We start from the raw sequence: 18,091 nt of genomic DNA, 5'->3' as shown, positions 1-18,091 counted from the left end.
TTAGAATTCTTGAGGCATAGCTGAAATGAGCCTTCTATTCCTTTTTACTTCTCCCAGATACTGTTGAGAAATTTAAAAGTAAAGACGATGGGTAAAAACTGTAAAAGGAGCCTTTCCATTATCTTAGGTTGCAGGCAACTTTGTAGTTTTATTTATTTATTTTAAAAATATTTATTTATTTATTTGCCTGCATTGGGTCTTAGTTGCGGTGAGCGAGTGGGATCTTGGTTGTGGTGCACGGGCTCCGTAGTTACAGAGTGCAGATACAGTTTTTTGGGTTTGACACATTGTATATCCCTAAATTTACATTAATCAGTATGCTAATGAGTATGTAAAACATTCTTGCACACTGATGAATATTATACCTCCCTCCATTAAAAGTATAACAGCCAAAAAAGAAAAAAAACAAATCCAAACTATACACTGGGAAGACTAGTTAGGAAGTACTTTCCACTTAAAATATGCACCACTGGTAGTCAGTGGTTAAGAATCTGGCTTCCAGTGCAGGCGACTTGGATTTGATCCCTGGTCCTTGGGGAACTAAGATCCTGTGTGCCTGGAAGCTTACAGCTAAGCCTGCACACTGCAGCTACTGAGCCCTCGCACTCTGGAGCCCACACACCACAACCAGGAGCCCGAGACTGCAACTAAGAGCCAGCACACCCGAAGGTAAATAATAAAAAATAAATTAGAATAAAATACTCATCAGTAGAACAAAAAGCAACCAGAGACAGTTTTCCTTGATTAACCTCAGCGTGCTAGAGGGCAGGTTTGGATTTGAACATTTTGTGATTCTTCCCCAAGTGGGAAAAATCTGAATCTCATTTTATGGCAGAGTAACTTTTGAAGTGTGTGCTCAGTTAACTTCAGTCGTGTCCAGCTCTTTTCGACCCATGGACTGTAACCCAGCAGGCTCCTCCATCCATGGGAATTCTCTAGGCAGGAATACCAGAATGGGATGCCATGCCCTCCTCCAGGGGATCTTCCCAACCCAGGGATTGAACCTGCATCTCTTATGTCTCCTGCATTGGCAGGTGGATTCTTTACCACTGGCACCATCTGGGAAGCACATAACTTGAAATAGTATAGTTAAAGTGTTCCAAGTTTCTATTCTATTCACACATAGTGAAGCAAAACTTCACTGTTGTCTGACTCTTTTGCAACCCCATGGACTGTAGACTCCTCTGTCCATGGGATTTCCCTGGTGAGAATACTGGAGTGGATTGCCATTTCCTTCTCCAGGGGCTCTTCCCGACCCTGCGTGCTCTGCATTGGCAGGTGGGTTCTTTACCGCGGGGCCACCAGGGAAGCCCACAGTTACCATAGATGACTGAAATTAGGCTCTTTGGGCTCCTGGTGCAATTAAGTAACCAGACCGCTCAGATTAATAGCTGTTGTCTTGTTTTGAAAAGACTGCTGTTTTAAACCTTGTCAGATCAGAATTTCTCCTCTGATTTTAACGACCCCAAATGGCTTCTTTAGGGCTTTGGCTTTTTTTCACTCTGAAGTGTACATTACATGTAGCTCATCGGTGAAATTCTTAGTTTGAACACTAGAGGGCAGTTAGTATTTTATTCATAAATTTGTAGCTTCTGGGGCGTTATTTATGAACAGTTTGGTAAATTGAGTTGATATGTTAATAGTTGCCTGGTGACAAATCCTAAAGAACATGTCCATATGATAAACTAGTGTAACATATGACAATTCCAAAGGCTTTTATGGGGAATATTTTTTTTTCTCTTTAAGTGACCTCTTTACCTCACCTAATTTAAGCATATCGTAAATAGACTTTAATCTGAGTAAACTTACTATTAAGCTAATTAAATTCAACTTAAAATTAAATGTAACTTAAATTTGGGCTCCCTTGGTGACTTAGCGGTAAAGACTCCGCCTGCCAATGCAGGAGACACAGGTTCGATCCCTGGGTCAGGAAGATCCCTTGGTGAAGGAAATGGCAATCCACTCCAGTATTCTTGCCTGGGAAATCCCCTGGAGAGAGGAGCCTATAGTCCATCGAGGTCACAAAAGAGTCAGACATGGCTTAGCGACTAAACAACAATAACTTAAATTTACTAGAGAATTCCAAAGGGGAAGTTGCTATGAAAGTTATAGTTGGCTACTAGTCAGTTGAAATATAAATTAATATGTGCTTTTGATCACTAATATGAGAAAAGGTTTGTCTTCTGTGCTAGTGAGAGGATTTTTTCCCCCTTTTATTTTTTTGTTTTTTTAATTTAATTTGGTTATGTTCCCTGCATTGTACAGTATATCCTTGAGCTTATTTTTATAGAATAGTTTGTAGGGTTTTTTAATTGCTCACAAAATGTACATATGATAAGAATTTGGTTTACTGGTTACGGTCTACTCAGTGCCATTAATAGAGAATAAGAATTCTGAATGCAAAATGAGTTTGTTTCTAAGAAGATGGAGCCTTTAAAAGATGGTTGAGAATTTTGTCACAGTTAGATTAACTAACAGTTATGTAGATACATTGATAAAGAATTATTTGTTGCATTCTGAAAATTAAAGTGAGAGATTTAGTGGGACAGACCTAAGGCCTCTAGGACATTTTTTACTTACATGGACAGATGTTTACACAGTTTATTATATTTTAAAATTACATTTGTTAATACCACCACTGGTCTCCGTGCAAAGTCTTTAGCTATTGGGAAGTTGGCAAGCTCACTCTAGTAGGTATGTTTTCCAAAATTCAAATTTTCTCTTGAAAGCTTGATGTATCTCACTGGCAACAAGTACTGTCAGTTTTACTTAGAGTGACAGATTTCATTCATTTTTAAGAAAATATCTGTGCAGCATCTAAGCTTAAACAACATAGTTTTTCATGTAATCTTTCCAATAAAAATGGTATTTCATGAAAAAAATGACTAGTCCGGCTTGAAATTCAATTATACAAGTGCCTTTTGTGAAGGTGACCATTGTATTTATCATTTCATCATGCAAAGCAGTAAAAAGACATATAGAAGGCTTGAGATTTATTAAAACTAATAATGCTGCTAAGTCGCTTTAGTCGTGTCCGACTCTGTACGACCCTATAGACGGCAGCCTACCAGGCTTCCCCGTCCCTGGGATTCTCCAGGCAAGAACACTGGAGTGGGTTGCCATTTCCTTCTCCAAGGCATGAAAGTAAAAAGTGAAAGTGAAGTCACTCAGTTGTGTCTGACTCCTCGCAACGCCATGGACCACAGCCCACCAGGCTCCTCTGCCCATGGGATTTTCCAGGCAAGAGTACTGGAGTGGAGTGCCATTGCCATCTCGGAAAAACTAATAATAGCTTTTACAAACTATCAAGGATTTTATTTCTTAAATTTTCATTATTTTTAACTATAACTATACAGTGGTGAAGATTCTGCATCCTACTAGAGTTTGGTGCCACTGCCTTAATTTGTGTGAAGGTACCAGCAGTTTTGCTTGCCTTTGCTTTTGTACCCTCAGTACAAGTGTCAGCACAGTGAAAAATGCAACTCATTCTTTAGTATTATTAAGTAGATCATTGTACCTCTTGGGTCCTAAAAGGATCTTGGGGACCCCCAGGCATCAGTGGGCCACACTTGCTTCAGATTCCTAATTTTCACAGTGTCCCTTCTGTGGAAGTCATGGACAGAGTCAAGACTTAGTCCTGGAAATTGTTTTGGGCAGGGCTTCAATCTTGGACACTTGGCAGAAGAATAATGGTCAGAGGGAGTGAGCAACTCTGTGGTCTCTCCTAAGTTGATCATGACCTGCACCTGCCTACAGCTTTTGGTACTGCTGCTGCTAAGTTGCTTCAGTCATGTCCAACTCTGTGCTATCCCACAGATGGCAGCCCACCAGGCTCCTCCATCCCTGGGATTCTCCAGGCAAGAATACTGGCTTGCTATTTCCTTCTGCGACCTGCAGCTTTTAGGAATAGGTTAAAGAATACTTGTATAGGATGAAATGAGTCTTCTGATCTCATCAGGAAGCTCAGTATTTTGAGAAGAAATTCACCAGCATTTAGTCAAGACCAGCTCACCTGAGCATTATCTTCTTTACAAAGGAGAATAAACGGCAGCAGAGATGTTGGTATGACAGCCTTCAGTGTGTCTGTTGGGGCACACTGCTCCAATATGGACATGTGTCCCTGTGTGTGGTACACAGCTGTCATCCTGGGGTATCCTTATTCACCTGGGAACTCTGTTTCTTTCCTGTATCGACTCTTTTGTTTCTTAAATCCCATGTCTTCCTCTTTATTGATTGCCAATAACTGCTCGGTGATGGACCTCATGAAATAGTTCTCTAGTTTTCATGTCTTTTTTTCTCTAGCTCTTGTAAGATTTCTTCATCTTTATATTCTATTAAATTTTTCTTTTATACTATTATGTTTTTAATTTCTAGGAGATTTCTTTTATGCTCTGAATATTTCTGTCATAATATTCTTTATTGTTTTCAACAGATTTACTTTGCTCTGCATAGGTTCTTTTCCTCCAAAGTTCCTTTCCTTTGTTTTGATCTCATGTAGGAGTTTTCTTCTGACGTCCAGTAATAATTAGCTGTATGCTTATGATTAAGAGTGGTGAGTGAGCTTTAAATTAGCTCTAAGTGCATAGGCTGGTCGCCTTTGGGCCTTACTGTAGGGTGAGCTTCTTGTCCCTGTTGTTGAAGAAAGTGAAAATGAAAATCACTCAGTTGTGTCCAACTCTTTGCAACCCCATGGACTATACAGTCCATGGAATTCTCCAGGCCAGAATACTGGAGTGGGTAGCCTTTCCCTTCTGCAGGGGATCTTCCCTTCTCAGGAATCCAACTGGGATCTCCTGCATTGCAGGCGGATTCTTTACCAGCTGAGCTATCTAGCTCAGTTGATTGTTGAGGAATATCTCTTTTTATCAGTAAAAGGGTTCGGGGGTGGAGTCCTCTCAGCACTGGATGGTGAGGGGTGACTGGGAGGGTTGCTGTAATCAGTATTCATTATGTTCGCTCAATTGCCCTGTGTTTTCCATGTGCTATTCCCATCATCAACCACCTTTTGAGTCCCCCAGTCCAGAGACCATTTAGTTTTATCCCTTCCAGAAAACAAGTCTCCAGAGTTCTGCCAGAATTCATATGGGACAGACATTCAGGATCATGGAATGGGGAAGGTGATAAAGGAATCAAACAGCTTTTACCCTAAATCTCCTTATTTTATTCCCTTTTCTTTCAAAGGGACCTGTGGTAGAATACAGTGAAAGTATTAACTGTCAACTTATATTGGTTTAAGCTACTAGAGTTTGTTTTTTTTTTTTAACTAAGGGCTATACTATATATAAGTGCTGGGGGAAGGAAGAGTCCAGAGAAGACATGTGTATAGTTTGAGCAAATGTGATGCTTCTTACCCCACTGCTTTTTTTAAAATGGCTTATTCCTGCTTCTGCTTTCTTTCTTCCTCCCTTTGCAAATGTTTATGGGTTAGCAGTCATTCTTCTAATAGCAGACCCAGGAGGAGAGGAACTATGTATACTAAATTGATTTCTCAAAATGTTTTAAATTTTCTAACAACTTCATTAAGTTTCTGTATACCCTCCCTTCCACAGAAGTGAGCACAGTTCGTTGAAAAATTTTTTGGTTGTGTTTGATGAAATAATTATTTAATGAGAAAGATTGTTGGTGTGAAGCCTGAGTTTAAAGCTAGTTTCAAAAGCTTTCATTCATGTGTATGTTATTCAGGGAACAGATTGAACAGATTTACAAGGTAATAGCTCCTTTTGATTGGAGAAGGCAATGGCACCCCACTCCAGTACTCTTGCCTGGAAAATCCCATGGATGGAGGAGCCTGGAAGGCTGCAGTCCATGGGGTCGCTAAGAGTCAGACAGGACTGAGCGACTTCACTTTCACTTTTCACTTTCATGCATTGGAGAAGGAAATGGCAACCCACTCCAGTGTTCTTGCCTGGAGAATCCCAGGGATGGGGGAGCCTGGTGGGCTGCCGTCTGTGTCAGACACGTCTAAAGTGACTTAGCAGCAGCAGCTCCTTTTGATTAGAATTTGTATCATATAGGAAATATGAGAATCAATTTTTTGAAGCAGAAAACAGAAGCCATATCCTAAACAAACTTAAAGTCAGTTATTCCTATTCTAAATCTGAATTTATAAATTATTATTATGTTTTAAAGGGGGTATTCCTAACCTTTCAAGGACATTTGTTGAGGAGCCATGCTCAAGACTAATGCGTTTCACTTAAGTTAATGGGAACATTTTTTGTAATATCATGTTGTTACCACTTGAAGCTCAAAATGTGCTAATAACACAGTCCTTTCCTCCCTTCTCTTTAAGAATGAAGGACAAAATACGAACTTAATTAGTTTTGATATTCTTAAGGTGTAGGAGGTAAATGCCTCTGGAATTAAACAATGCCAAAAATGACATTAATTCTGTTTTTTTTTTTCCTCCTGTGGTGTTCAGTAGAAATTTAATATAGCATTATTATAAAATTAAATATCTTCTGTCATATTATTTCCTGATAAGAGTATAAACTTATGGAGGGCAAGATCTTTTTACTGTTCTATCCCACTGCATAATAATATTTATCTGTATTTCTTATAGTGGTTTTAAATTTTCAGCATGAAATAGATTTGATAAACTTAAGGGAAATAGAGTACAGAGAACCTAAGTTTGTAGTAGAACACTATGGATGTTAATAACATAGATGCCCTATTTTTTCTGTCAGTAGAAAAAGAGCCATCTCTGTAGTAAGACCAGCCGAAAAGTAGTGATGCTGACTTTCTGGACCACCTCCCGTATCCTCTCACCACTTTTCATCACTGCTGGCCACCGCTTACTCCCTAGAAAAGTATAGAAAGTGTAGTAGGAGGACTGAACGTGTAGGTGATTTTCCATCTGAATTTATTTCTGCATACTGAGCACTTTATCAGTGTGTCTTGGACACTACATAGGCAATGATTATAAGAATGAAAATTAAAAGGGAGGGATCGTGGGAATTCCCCAGCGTCCAGTGGTTAAGACTTAGAGCTTTCACTACCATGGGCTGGGGTTCAATCCCTGATCAGGGCACTAAGATTCCCCCAGACTATGCAGCATGGCAAAAAAAAAAGAGGGGGGAGGATAGGAAGGATGGATGGTTTTCAGTTAACATTTTGTATATTCCTGTATGGTTTGCGAATGTATCTTGTTTTTTAACATAGAAAAGGATTTTATCTGGATTGAAGGGTTATTGGCATTTTAGTTCCTTCTTTGTGTTTCTCTGTTAAAAATTAAGATATATAAAACAAAGAGGATAAATTTTATATGCAGCAAAATTACCTTTTAAAGTATGTAAGAGTGCTGTTTGACAAACATATAAAATCGTGTAACTACCACCGCAATCATGATGTAGAGTATTTCCTTCACTGCCAAAAGTCCCCTGCTTACCTTTTATAATCAGAATTATACAATATGTAGCCTTTGTCTGGTGTTCCCGCTTCGCATAAAGCTGTCAAGATTCATAGATATTGTTGCGTGTATCAGTAGTTCATTCCTTTCATACCTTTTCCAGAATGTGATAACACTGGAATCATGCAGTAGCTTTTTCATACATGGTTTCTCAGATTGACTTCTGTTGTCTAGTGGTATGCGTTTATGGCTCCTCCAGTGTCTTTTCATGACTTGGTAGCTCTTTCCTTTTTAGCACTAAAAAATATTCCTTTGTTTGGATGTATTGTGACTTATTTATCCTTTTACCTAATGAAGAGCATCACTTTGCTTCCAAGTTACGGCAGTTATGAATAAAGTTGGTATAAACATCTGTGTGTAGGTTTTATATGGACATTAGTTTTCAGTTCTTTGGGTAAATACCCAGAGGTACCGTACTTAAAATGTGTAAGAGTATGTTTAGCTTTTTAAAGAAACTCCCAGGACTTCCGTGGTAGGCCAGTGGTAAAGAATCCACTTGCCAGTGCAGGGGACAGGGGTTCAATCCCTGGTCTGGGAAGATTCCATGTGCCATGGGGTAACTAAACCGGTGTGTCACAACTGCCGAAGCCCCCGCACCGCAGAGCCTGTGTCCCTCAGTAAGAGAAGCCAGCACTATGGGAAGCCTGTGCACTGCAATTAGAGAGTAGCCTATGGTTGCCAGATCTAGAGAAAGCCTGTGCGCAGCAACAAAGACCCAGAACTACCGAAATAAATAAATAGAATACCCCATATTGTCTTCCTGAGTGACTGTACCATTTGGCATTCCCATCAGCAGTGAATGAGAGTTCCTGTTGCTCCACACCTTTACCAGCATTTGGTGCTGTCAATGTTTTGGATTTTGGCCAGTCTAATAATTAATAGGTGTATAGTGGTATCTCATTGTGAGTTTAATATGCAGTTCCCTCATGAGTAATAATATTGAGTAACTTTTCATATATTTATTTGTCATTCATATCTTTTCTTTGATGAAATATCTGTTCAAATTTTGGTCTTTTAAAAAATTGGCTTGTTTTTTTGAGTTGTGAATGTTTTTTACATAGCTCACATATAAATTCTTTATAAGTGTTATTACAAATATTTTTTCCCAGCCTGTGGTTTCTCTTATTAGCAGATGTTTTACTTTGATGAAGTCCAGTTTTCTGGGTTTAAGGTTACTGTTCCTTGTCTTCTAAGAAATCTTTATTTAACTCAAGATTAGAAAGGTATTTTTGTTTTTCCTTCAAAATATTTTATAGTTTCGGGTTTTACATTTAGGTCAATGGTTCTTTTTGAGTTAATTTTTGGATATGGTGTGAAGTTGAAAATACTCTTCATTGTCCCCTGAATACTTTTGACATCGTTATTAATAAATTCCTGATGAAATAGGTAATTTTCTAGGGAAATACAATTTGCCAAAGTGACTCAATATGTGAAAATCCCATATAGACTAATAGGCATGATAAAAAAGGTAAAACACAGTGGGTTTCATGGACAGTTTCATTCATATTTTGAAGAAGCAGATAGTTATAATGCTATATCAACCACAGTAGAGAAGAAGATAGATCATACACCCCTTTAGGGACTTTGCTGGTGGCCCAGTGGTTAAGACTCCATGCTCCCAGTGCACAGGTTCGATCCCTGGCTGGGGAACTGGATCCCACATGCTGCAGGGAAAGCTCCCACACACAGCAACTAAGACCTGGCACAGCTAAACAAAGAAATAAAATTTTAAAAAAATAGCAAGCACATTTTTTACTCAATTTTTTCCTTTTTCTTTTTTTTTTTACTCAATTGATTTTAAAATTGGTAACATTCAGTTCAGTTCATTCGCTCAGTTGTGTCCAATTCTGCAACCCCATGAATCACAGCATGCCAGGCCTCCCTGTCCATCACCAACTCCCAGAGTTCACTCAGACTCATGTCCATTGAGTCAGTGATTCCATCCAGCCATCTCATCCTCTGTCGTCCCCTTCTCCTCCTGCCCCCAGTCCCTCCCAGCATCAGGGTCTTTTCCAGTGAGTCAACTCTTTGCATGAGGTGGCCAAAGTATTGGAGTTTCAGCTTCAGCATCAGTCCTTCCAATGAACACCCAGGACTGATCTCCTTTAGAATGGACTGGTTGGATCTCCTTGCTGTCCAAGAGACTTGCAAGAGTCTTCTCCAACACCACAGTTCAAAAGCATCAATTCTTTGGCACTCAGCTTTCTTCACAGTCCAACTTTCACATCCATGCACTACCACTGGAAAAACCATAGCCTTGATTAGATGGACCTTTGTTGGCAAAGTAATGTCCCTGCTCTTTAATATGTTATCTAGGTTGGTCATAACTTTCCTTCCAAGGAGTAAGCGTCTTTTAATTTCATGGCTGCAGTGACCATCTCCAGTGATTTTGGAGCCCCAAAAAAATAAAGTTTGACACTGTTTCCACTGTTTCCCCATCTACTTCCCATGAAGTGATGGGACCAGATGCCATGATCTTCGTTTTCTGAATGTTGAGCTTTAAGCCAACTTTTTCACTCTCCTCTTTCACTTTCATCAAGAGGCTTTTTAGTTCCTCTTCACTTTCTGCCATAAGGGTGGTGTCATCTGCATATCTGAGGTGATTGATACTTCTCCTGGCAATCTTGATTCCAGCTTGTAGCTTCTTCCAGCCCAGTGTTTCCCATGATGTACTCTGCATATAAGTTAAATAAGCAGGGTGACAATATACAGCCTTGACATACTCCTTTTCCTATTTGGAACCAGTCTGTTGTTCCATGTCCAGTTCTAACCGTTGCTTCACATTAGGACATGTTTTATAAAAATTAGATCTAATCTCCTTTTACCACTACAGTTCAGTGACGACCTATAACATAAATGTTGTAAATATCCTTTTAGTTCATTTTTTCTTTTACAGTGTGCTTATATAACCCTTTAATAAAGAACAGCTATGTGAAACCAAGAGACACTACTGCAGTTACCATGAAATACTGAAGAAATGTCTGCTAGAGCAAGAACAAGAAAAGAACGCCCACTGTTACTTTAACATTATTTTGGGGGTTCTTGGTACAGTAAGATGAGCAATCATTAGAGATATGGTTCCAATAATGAACAGAATAAGTATATACTTACTGGCTAATATTATTCTCCCTTTAGAAAAACAGTCCCAAAAGAATCAACTGAAAAAAAGTTCAGTAAAATGGCTGACTAAATGCAACTTAAACGTTCAAAAATGAATCATTAAAATTTTTTCATGTATGTAGAATAAATATCTTAAAAACCAAGGGTATTTGAAAGTATTTACAACTAAAATTATAAAATACCTGTGAATGATCTTAATAAGAAATAGTGTTAGTCTGCCGTTTTTATTGATTTATGATGCCATTTTGCTCAAGCTAAGTTTTAAAAGGTCTCAAGTGTGTTTTTTGGATCATATAGTCTGCTCTGTTGAACTATCTGTCAGTTTTTACACCAGTTCTACATTGTATTTATTATCATAGTCATTTTAAGATCTAAGAGAATATTCCTTATTCTCCTTAACTATTTACTTTGATAAAGAGCAGTGTGCACAGCGCAGTGTATTAGCATATTTCCATTTAAAAGTGTGTATTACTTTTATTAAAGAAAACTTTAAAGTTCTTGACATTTTTATGGTTTAATAGTCAGTGATAAGTGGGACTTTCCTGGGGGTCTAGTGGTTAAGACTCCATGCTTCCACTGCAGGGGGCATGGGTTTAATCCATGATTGGATACTAAGATTCCACAAGCCACGTGGCATGGCAAAAAAAAAAATCTCAACTTTACTTCAAATTCAGATTACATATGATCAGTGAGATTTAAAAGTTGAAAGTAAAGCTAGTATGAACATTTCGCATTAGGCAGGGGACCATTAGTTTCAAAACAACCTCAATGGTTGGCTTCTTGGGCCTCTAGAGTTCTATCATATTAAAAATGGCCTTTCATGATAGAGCCTTGACTTGGCTCAAAGACAGGATAGGTTTTACAAGACTGCAATTTGAAACATCATTGGAGTCCAGAACACACACACATGTGCACACACATACACACCCCGTATCGGAGGCTTCCATTAAAAGAAGGGGATAGTAGTATAATGGACTGTCTTGTGGATGGTGTTAATGGCCTTCAGTTCCTCATTGAAGACTGGTGTTTTGTTTTTTCCTCATCATACTAGTGTGTATCCATTGCTGGCCAGGGTGACATCATATCAGATTTCAGTCTGTAGCTATAGCTTTCCTTTGTTTCACTGCATAAGATTAAATAAATACTGCATTTTACTTGACTGTTTAAACATCTTAAAACTTCATATTCAGGTTTCTTTTGGTGATTGTATATTTTGTTTTTCTTCTTTGATCTCTGAAAAGAACTTAAATGCTGTAAAGCAGATGGATCTGCCTGCTTCGTTTTGTCCATTTTGCCGCACCTTCAATCCCCACCCCGTCCTTTCCCTTTTCAGTCCAGAGCTTAATAATCAAAGCACTTGAGTAGCAAGAACCCTTAAGAATTATGTCTTAATAGTAAAAGAGAAAAGTGGCAGCAAAGGAAGGATATTCTTGGCTGGGGTGAAGCACTTTGGGGTGTGCTTGTTACTTCTAGTTATAACCTCATAATGCATCCAGGGCCAGTAGCTTAATGTTTAACAATGACGTCCACTTAGTTTTGCTTGATGATTTATTGTCATACTTACAACATACCCTAGCCAATCAAAAGGAGAAAAAGTAGATGGATGGTTGATTGCTTGGCTGAATGATTCATTAATTCATTTAATAAATTTTCTTAGACACATTACCCTAGCTGCCCTGAAGGGGGAGAAAAAAACAATAAAATACAGTTTCAGCACTCAAAGAGATTAAAACTATTAATGCTACACAGAATGCATGAATGTTTTTATATAGATAAAAATAATTGTTATTCAAATTTCATGCCACATTTTTCAACTTGTACTTAAGGAAATTGTTAAAACAAAGCTTGCTTTATAGCATTAACATTGCCTTTTCTATACCTGTGTTCTTTGAACACTTTAGAAGTGATGAGAGTTTTAAGGAAAGTTTGTCTTGTTGGTTTTGTCTTGAATCTAACAGGAAAAATTGGTGAACATGGCAAAATAGGAAAAACTAGGGGCTTCCTAAGTATGTTAGGTAGTATGGGTAGACAGTACATGGTGGTAAAATTTGTATTTCTCATGAAATACTAGGACTGAAGTATTTTTGTTCTAGATTTGGTTTGAGGAGTAGTAGAAATGGTTCTTTCCCATGTAATCAACTTTTCTTTATTGTAGACCTTTCACTTATTTTCTAGCAAATCCCTTTAAAATTGATTTTGAAATACGAAACATCATTCTTATTGGTGTCATCCTGGAAAATATCAGAAATAAGCTGAGGGAATTAATTTTTGGTGTTTTTAAATTTAACATTGTCATTTTGGGCGATTGATATAACTCTTCTGTATCTGAATTTTACTTTTGTTAAAGTACTACCTCCTAAAGTTTTTCTAAGGTTAAAAATAAATGTTCTTATCTGACACCTAGGAGGTATTGTGTGAATTCAAAGTCTGTTTAGTAATGAAGATTACTTAGATATGAAGCCTAGCTTTGCCATTTTTTAGCTTTGAACTCCTTGGACAAGTTTACCCCTGGGTGACTGTTTCCTCAACTATTAAATGGGGATAATAAATGTTATCCTTCTTAAAGGCTTGTTGTAAGAGTTGGACAAAACTCAGTGCTTAGAATAGTCCCTGGCATTATAATACATGCTCAATTAATGCTAGTTGTTGTTATTCTGAGAGAATGGGGAGAAGGAATGCAAAGAAGTTGAACTTAATTTATCTCCCCTGAGTTTTAGCTTTCTTTTTCATCAAATCTTTTGTTAGAGATGTTCATATGTTCACCATTTTGTGTAGTATAATTTATGTTTTGATTTTTTTTTTTTTTTGATGGAAACGTCTACTATCTGAGCAGCAGCAGTGAGCACAGCAGAAAAGCACAGAGGTCAGGAAGCCAGATGTGCTCAGGGGGTTGCTGTTTGTTCCCCACCCTGGGGTCAAACCCATGTCTCTTGCATCTCCTGCATTCCCAGGCAGATTCTCTACCACTAGCACCACCTGGGAAGCCCCATTTAGTGAAATGATCAGAAACCAGGGTACAGGAATGAAGGGGAGAAGAAGCAAAGACCAGAAATCGGCTTTGAGTGATTGGAAACTGGTAGTGCTTCTTTCAGCCCACTCCAGTATTCTTGCCTGGTGAATCCCATGGACAGAAGAACCTGGCAGGCTACAGTCCACAGGGTCACATGACTGAAGCGACTTAGCAGGGCACAGCATGGCTACTTTAGTTCTTGTGTTTCTCTTAGGAACTAGAAGAAAAGCTGAGCTTTTTAAAAAAATGTTTTTTATAAATCTAAAAGCAACAATAATGAAAAGATTGTGTTGCTATGTCTATGGAAGTGAATTTATAATAACGTAATGTATAACCAAGCTTGCAAGATAATCTCAATTATGTCTTTTTCTTTTCTGTTTGTCATGAAACTGTTCAGTGATTATTATATGTTCAGTACCTACAGGCCTGGCATGTTTCCCAACACAAATACTCCATAACCTGAAAGGGACACTTAGAGGCTAACCTAGTGAAAGATCTTACTTTTCCCTCTGCCCCCCTCCATTAAAAAAAATATATTTATCGAATGCCTGCTGTGTCCTGAGAAGTATGTTACTTGCTGAGAATATATAGACAATTTCTGCTTTCAGAGAATGTAAGACAAATATGTGGATAATTATAACAAAAATGATTTATACCTACCCCTGTATGTAGAAGTATATACAAAGTGACTTTGAAGCACAGAAGAATGGTGCATAATTCAATCTAAAGTACAGAAAGGTAGATGTTCATGGAAGGCTTCCTAGAAGAAGTGGTACATAAGCTGAATTTGGTAGGAGTGGGAGTTAGCCAGATCAAGAATTAGATGGAAAGACATTTTAGGCAGCTAGAACAGCAAATGCATGGGTAGGAAGACCTGGGCAAATATGTCATAGTTTAGGAATTCCACATGGTTTGGAACAGGACTAACAACAGCAGCCGTAGGAGAGCGGTGAGAGAAAAGCTTAGGTAGAAAGATGAGGTGCTGGGGCAGCAACGTGGATGGACCTGGAGATTTTCATACTGAGGCAAGTAAGACAGAGAAAGACCACTATATAATCTAAAAGGAAAGGCATTGGGCCAGGCATCGAAGTATTGTTTATGAACTGTGAAGAACCCTATCAGATTTGTGTTTTTATAAGGGTCATGGTGGCACCGCTGTTGAGACTAGATCAGAATGGGACAAAACTGAGGCAGGTAAGAGGGAAATTATTAGTGTCCCAAACACACATAAAAGATGTCACTTTCGAACCCTGTGATCCACAAATTCTGCCAGACTGGGAAGATTTGTAAGATTTTTTTAAGGATGTAGAAGATTTTTGGCCCAAGTGAATAAATCCCAGAAGAATCATTTTATCTTTTTTATTTTTCATTCGCTACAAATTAACACAGCAGATTTGGTTATCGGCAATTGGGTTTTAGGATAGGTAGTATTCTGAAGGCTCTTGGTGCCTAGGTCTGGGAACAAGGTGAAAATGAGTAAAGTACTTATAGATCCAACAGCTAATTGGATCTTGTTTGATTTAGGGCTTTTTCAACAAAAGACATTATTTTATTTTTAGGATGAAAAAACAATAATCACATTTGCCTCTTGAAAGATTTTATTTGGTGACTTCATTTTTATATTATAGACTTGGTAGTAGCCCTAATAAAGATTAGCTTTTCAGAAAGGTTAAACTAGGAAAGGTTAAACAAGAAGCCAAAGTGGTTGTCTGAGGAGGCCTTACAAATAGCTGAGAAAAGAAGAGAAGTGAAAGGCCAAGAAGAAAGGGAAAGATATGCTCAACTGAATGCAGAGTTCCAGAGAATATCCAGGAGAGATAAGAAAGCCTTCTTAAGTGAACAATGCAAAGAAACAGAGGAGAACAAAAGAATGGGAAAGACTAGAGATCTCTTCAAGAAAATTAGAGATACCAAAGGAACATTTCATGCAAAGATGGGCACAACCAAGGAGAGAAATGACAAGGACCTAAAAGAATCAGAAGAGATTGGCAAGAATACACAGAAGAATTGTACGAAAAAGGTCTTAATGACCCAGATAACCACAGTGGTGTGGTCACTCACCTAGAGTCAGACATCCTGGAGTGTGAAGTCAAGTGGGACTTAGGAAGCATTACTACAAACAAAGCTAGTGCAGGGGATGGAATTCCAGCTGAGGAATTTTAAATCCTAAAAGATGATGCTGTTCAAGTGCTGCACTCAATATGCCAAAAAATTTGAAAAACTCAGCAGTGGCCACAGGACTGGAAAAACTCAGTTTTCATTCCAACCCCAAAGAAAGGCAATGCCAAAGAATGCTCACACTAGTGTACAGTTGTGCTCATCTCACACGCTAGCAAGGTAATGTTCAAAATCCTTCAGGCCAGGCTTCAGCAGTACGTGAACCAAGAACTTCCAGATGTACAAGCTGGTTTTAGAAACGGCAGAGGAACCAGAGATCAAATTGCTAACATCCACTGGATCATAGAAAAAGCAAGGGAATTCTAAAGAAAAACATCTGCTTCACTGACTATGCAGAAGCCTTTGACTGTGTGGGTTACAACAAACTGTGGAAAATTCTTAAAGAGATGGGAATACCAGGCCACCTGACCTGTCTGCTGAGACACCTGTATGCAGGACAAGAAGCAGCAGTTAGAACTGGACATGGAACAACAGACTGGTTTGAAATTGGGAAAGGAGTGTGACAAGGCTATATATTGTCACCCTGCTTATTTAACTTATATCCAGAATACATCGTGAGAAATGCCAGGCTAGATGAATCACAAGCTGGAATTAAGATTGCCAAGAAAAATATGAACAGACTCAGATATGCAGATGATACTGCTCTAAAGAGAGAAAGCAAAGAGGAACTAAAGAGCCTTTTGATGAGGATGAAAAAGGAGAGTAAAAGAGTTGGCTTAAAATTCAGCATTCAAAAAATGAAGATCATGGCATCCGGTCATATCAATTCATGGCAAATAGATGGGGGAGAAGTGGAAACTGTGGTGGATTTTGTTTTCTTGGGCTCCAGAATCACTGTGGACAGTGACTGCAGCCATGAAATTAAAAGACACTTACTCCTTGGGAGAAAAGCTGTCCTAGAGAGTGTATTCAAAAGCAGAGAAATCACTTTGCTGACAAAGGTCCATATAGTCAAAGCTGTAGTTTTTCCAGTAGTCATGTATGTATGGATTTGAGAGTTGGACCATAAAGAAGGCTGAGTGCTGAAAAACGGATGCTTTTGAAGTGTGGTGCTGAAGAATAACCTTGAAAGTCTCTTGGACAGCAAAGAGATCAAACCAGTCAATCCTAAAGGAAATCAACCCTGAATATTCATTGGAAGGACTGATGCTGAAGCTGAAGCTTCAGTACTTTGGCCACCTGATGTGAAGAGCTGACTTACTGGAAAAGACCTTGATGCTGGGAAAGATCCAGAGCAAGAAGAAAAGGAGGCAACAGAGGATGACATGGTTGGATGGCATCACCAACTCAATGAGCATGAGTTTGAGCAAACTGCAGAAGATAGTGAAGGATTAGGGAAGCCAGGCGTGCTGCAGTCCATGGGGTCTGCAGGGAGTCAAATGAGACTTAGCAACTTAACAACTACAAAACTAGGATTGGTCTCATTGCTTTGTCTGATGAGGGAAGGGACAGTTTAGTTGGTTCCTACTTCCTCTGACTTCATGCATTGTTTCCCTAAAGTGTTAATATGTTTCACTGTTACTTTTTAAAAAATAAGATTTAGAAGCAAAGGTATGTGTAATCCAAAACACTTGTTCTCTTTGAATTTAGAAATTATAAATATAACCAATTTTTCCTCCAGTGCCTCACCTCCTAGGTTCTGTGGTTATTTGTTTGTTTTTTTTTTTCATAAATAAGAGGATTTTATTGATGGCATTTTTATTGTCTTCCTAATAAAATACGAAGCTCAAAACTGGATCACTTGGCCCTTTCTCTTCTTATCACCTCCCAGCTCAGAATGCTTGCATCTCTTAATAGCCAGCATTCTCTTTGATCTACAGTTGGGCTCAACACATTCAAGCCTCAGTACAATCTTCTTTGTAGTTTTAGCCTTTTTCCGGAAAATCGGCTTAGTCTGCCCACCATAGCCACTCTGTTTCCTGTCATAATGCCGCTTTCCCTGGGCATACAGAGAATCCTTGCCCTTCTTGTACTGTGTCACTTTGTGGGGCTGATGCTTCCCACACTTCTTACAGAAAGTCCGGCGGGTTTTTGGAACATTGACCATGTTTGCGAGAGCGATACCAGCACCGGTTCTGTGGTTGTTAAAGTTTGAGAGTTTTGAGGGAAGAGAATGGTATAAAAGAGATGGATATCTCTTAACATAGAAAACAGAATAAAGTACACTGAATTACTGGATGGAGCAAGTTTGATAGAAACACCATTTGTGTAGTCACCCTTGGTTCTTTTGCGGAATTACTGTTGACTCATGGTGTAACCAGGTGTTCATTACTCAGAATTTTTATTTAGTAGAAGATGAAGTATGTATTCTCCTGCACATGTACCGGAAAAGAATGTTTAAGGAGATTTCCTGTTTGAAATTTCTGAATAGCTGTTAC

General features: G+C 38.6%; 1 protein-coding gene across 1 annotated transcript; it reads right to left on the bottom strand.

The window, feature by feature from the left end:
• Nucleotides 1-17,439: 17,439 nt before the first annotated feature.
• Nucleotides 17,440-17,760, bottom strand: LOC138076826 (large ribosomal subunit protein eL42-like). The gene has a single exon (XM_068969154.1). It carries the CDS (start codon nt 17,758-17,760, stop codon nt 17,440-17,442), a length of 321 nt encoding a protein of 106 aa, XP_068825255.1.
• Between the last annotated feature and the right edge of the window lie 331 nt (nt 17,761-18,091).

Source organism: Capricornis sumatraensis, chromosome 3 (assembly GCF_032405125.1).
Source record: "Capricornis sumatraensis isolate serow.1 chromosome 3, serow.2, whole genome shotgun sequence".
In the NCBI taxonomy this organism is placed as follows: domain Eukaryota; kingdom Metazoa; phylum Chordata; class Mammalia; order Artiodactyla; family Bovidae; genus Capricornis; species Capricornis sumatraensis.
The sequence above is the reverse complement of the archived record's forward strand: the minus strand, read 5'-3'. Positions and strand labels throughout refer to the sequence as shown.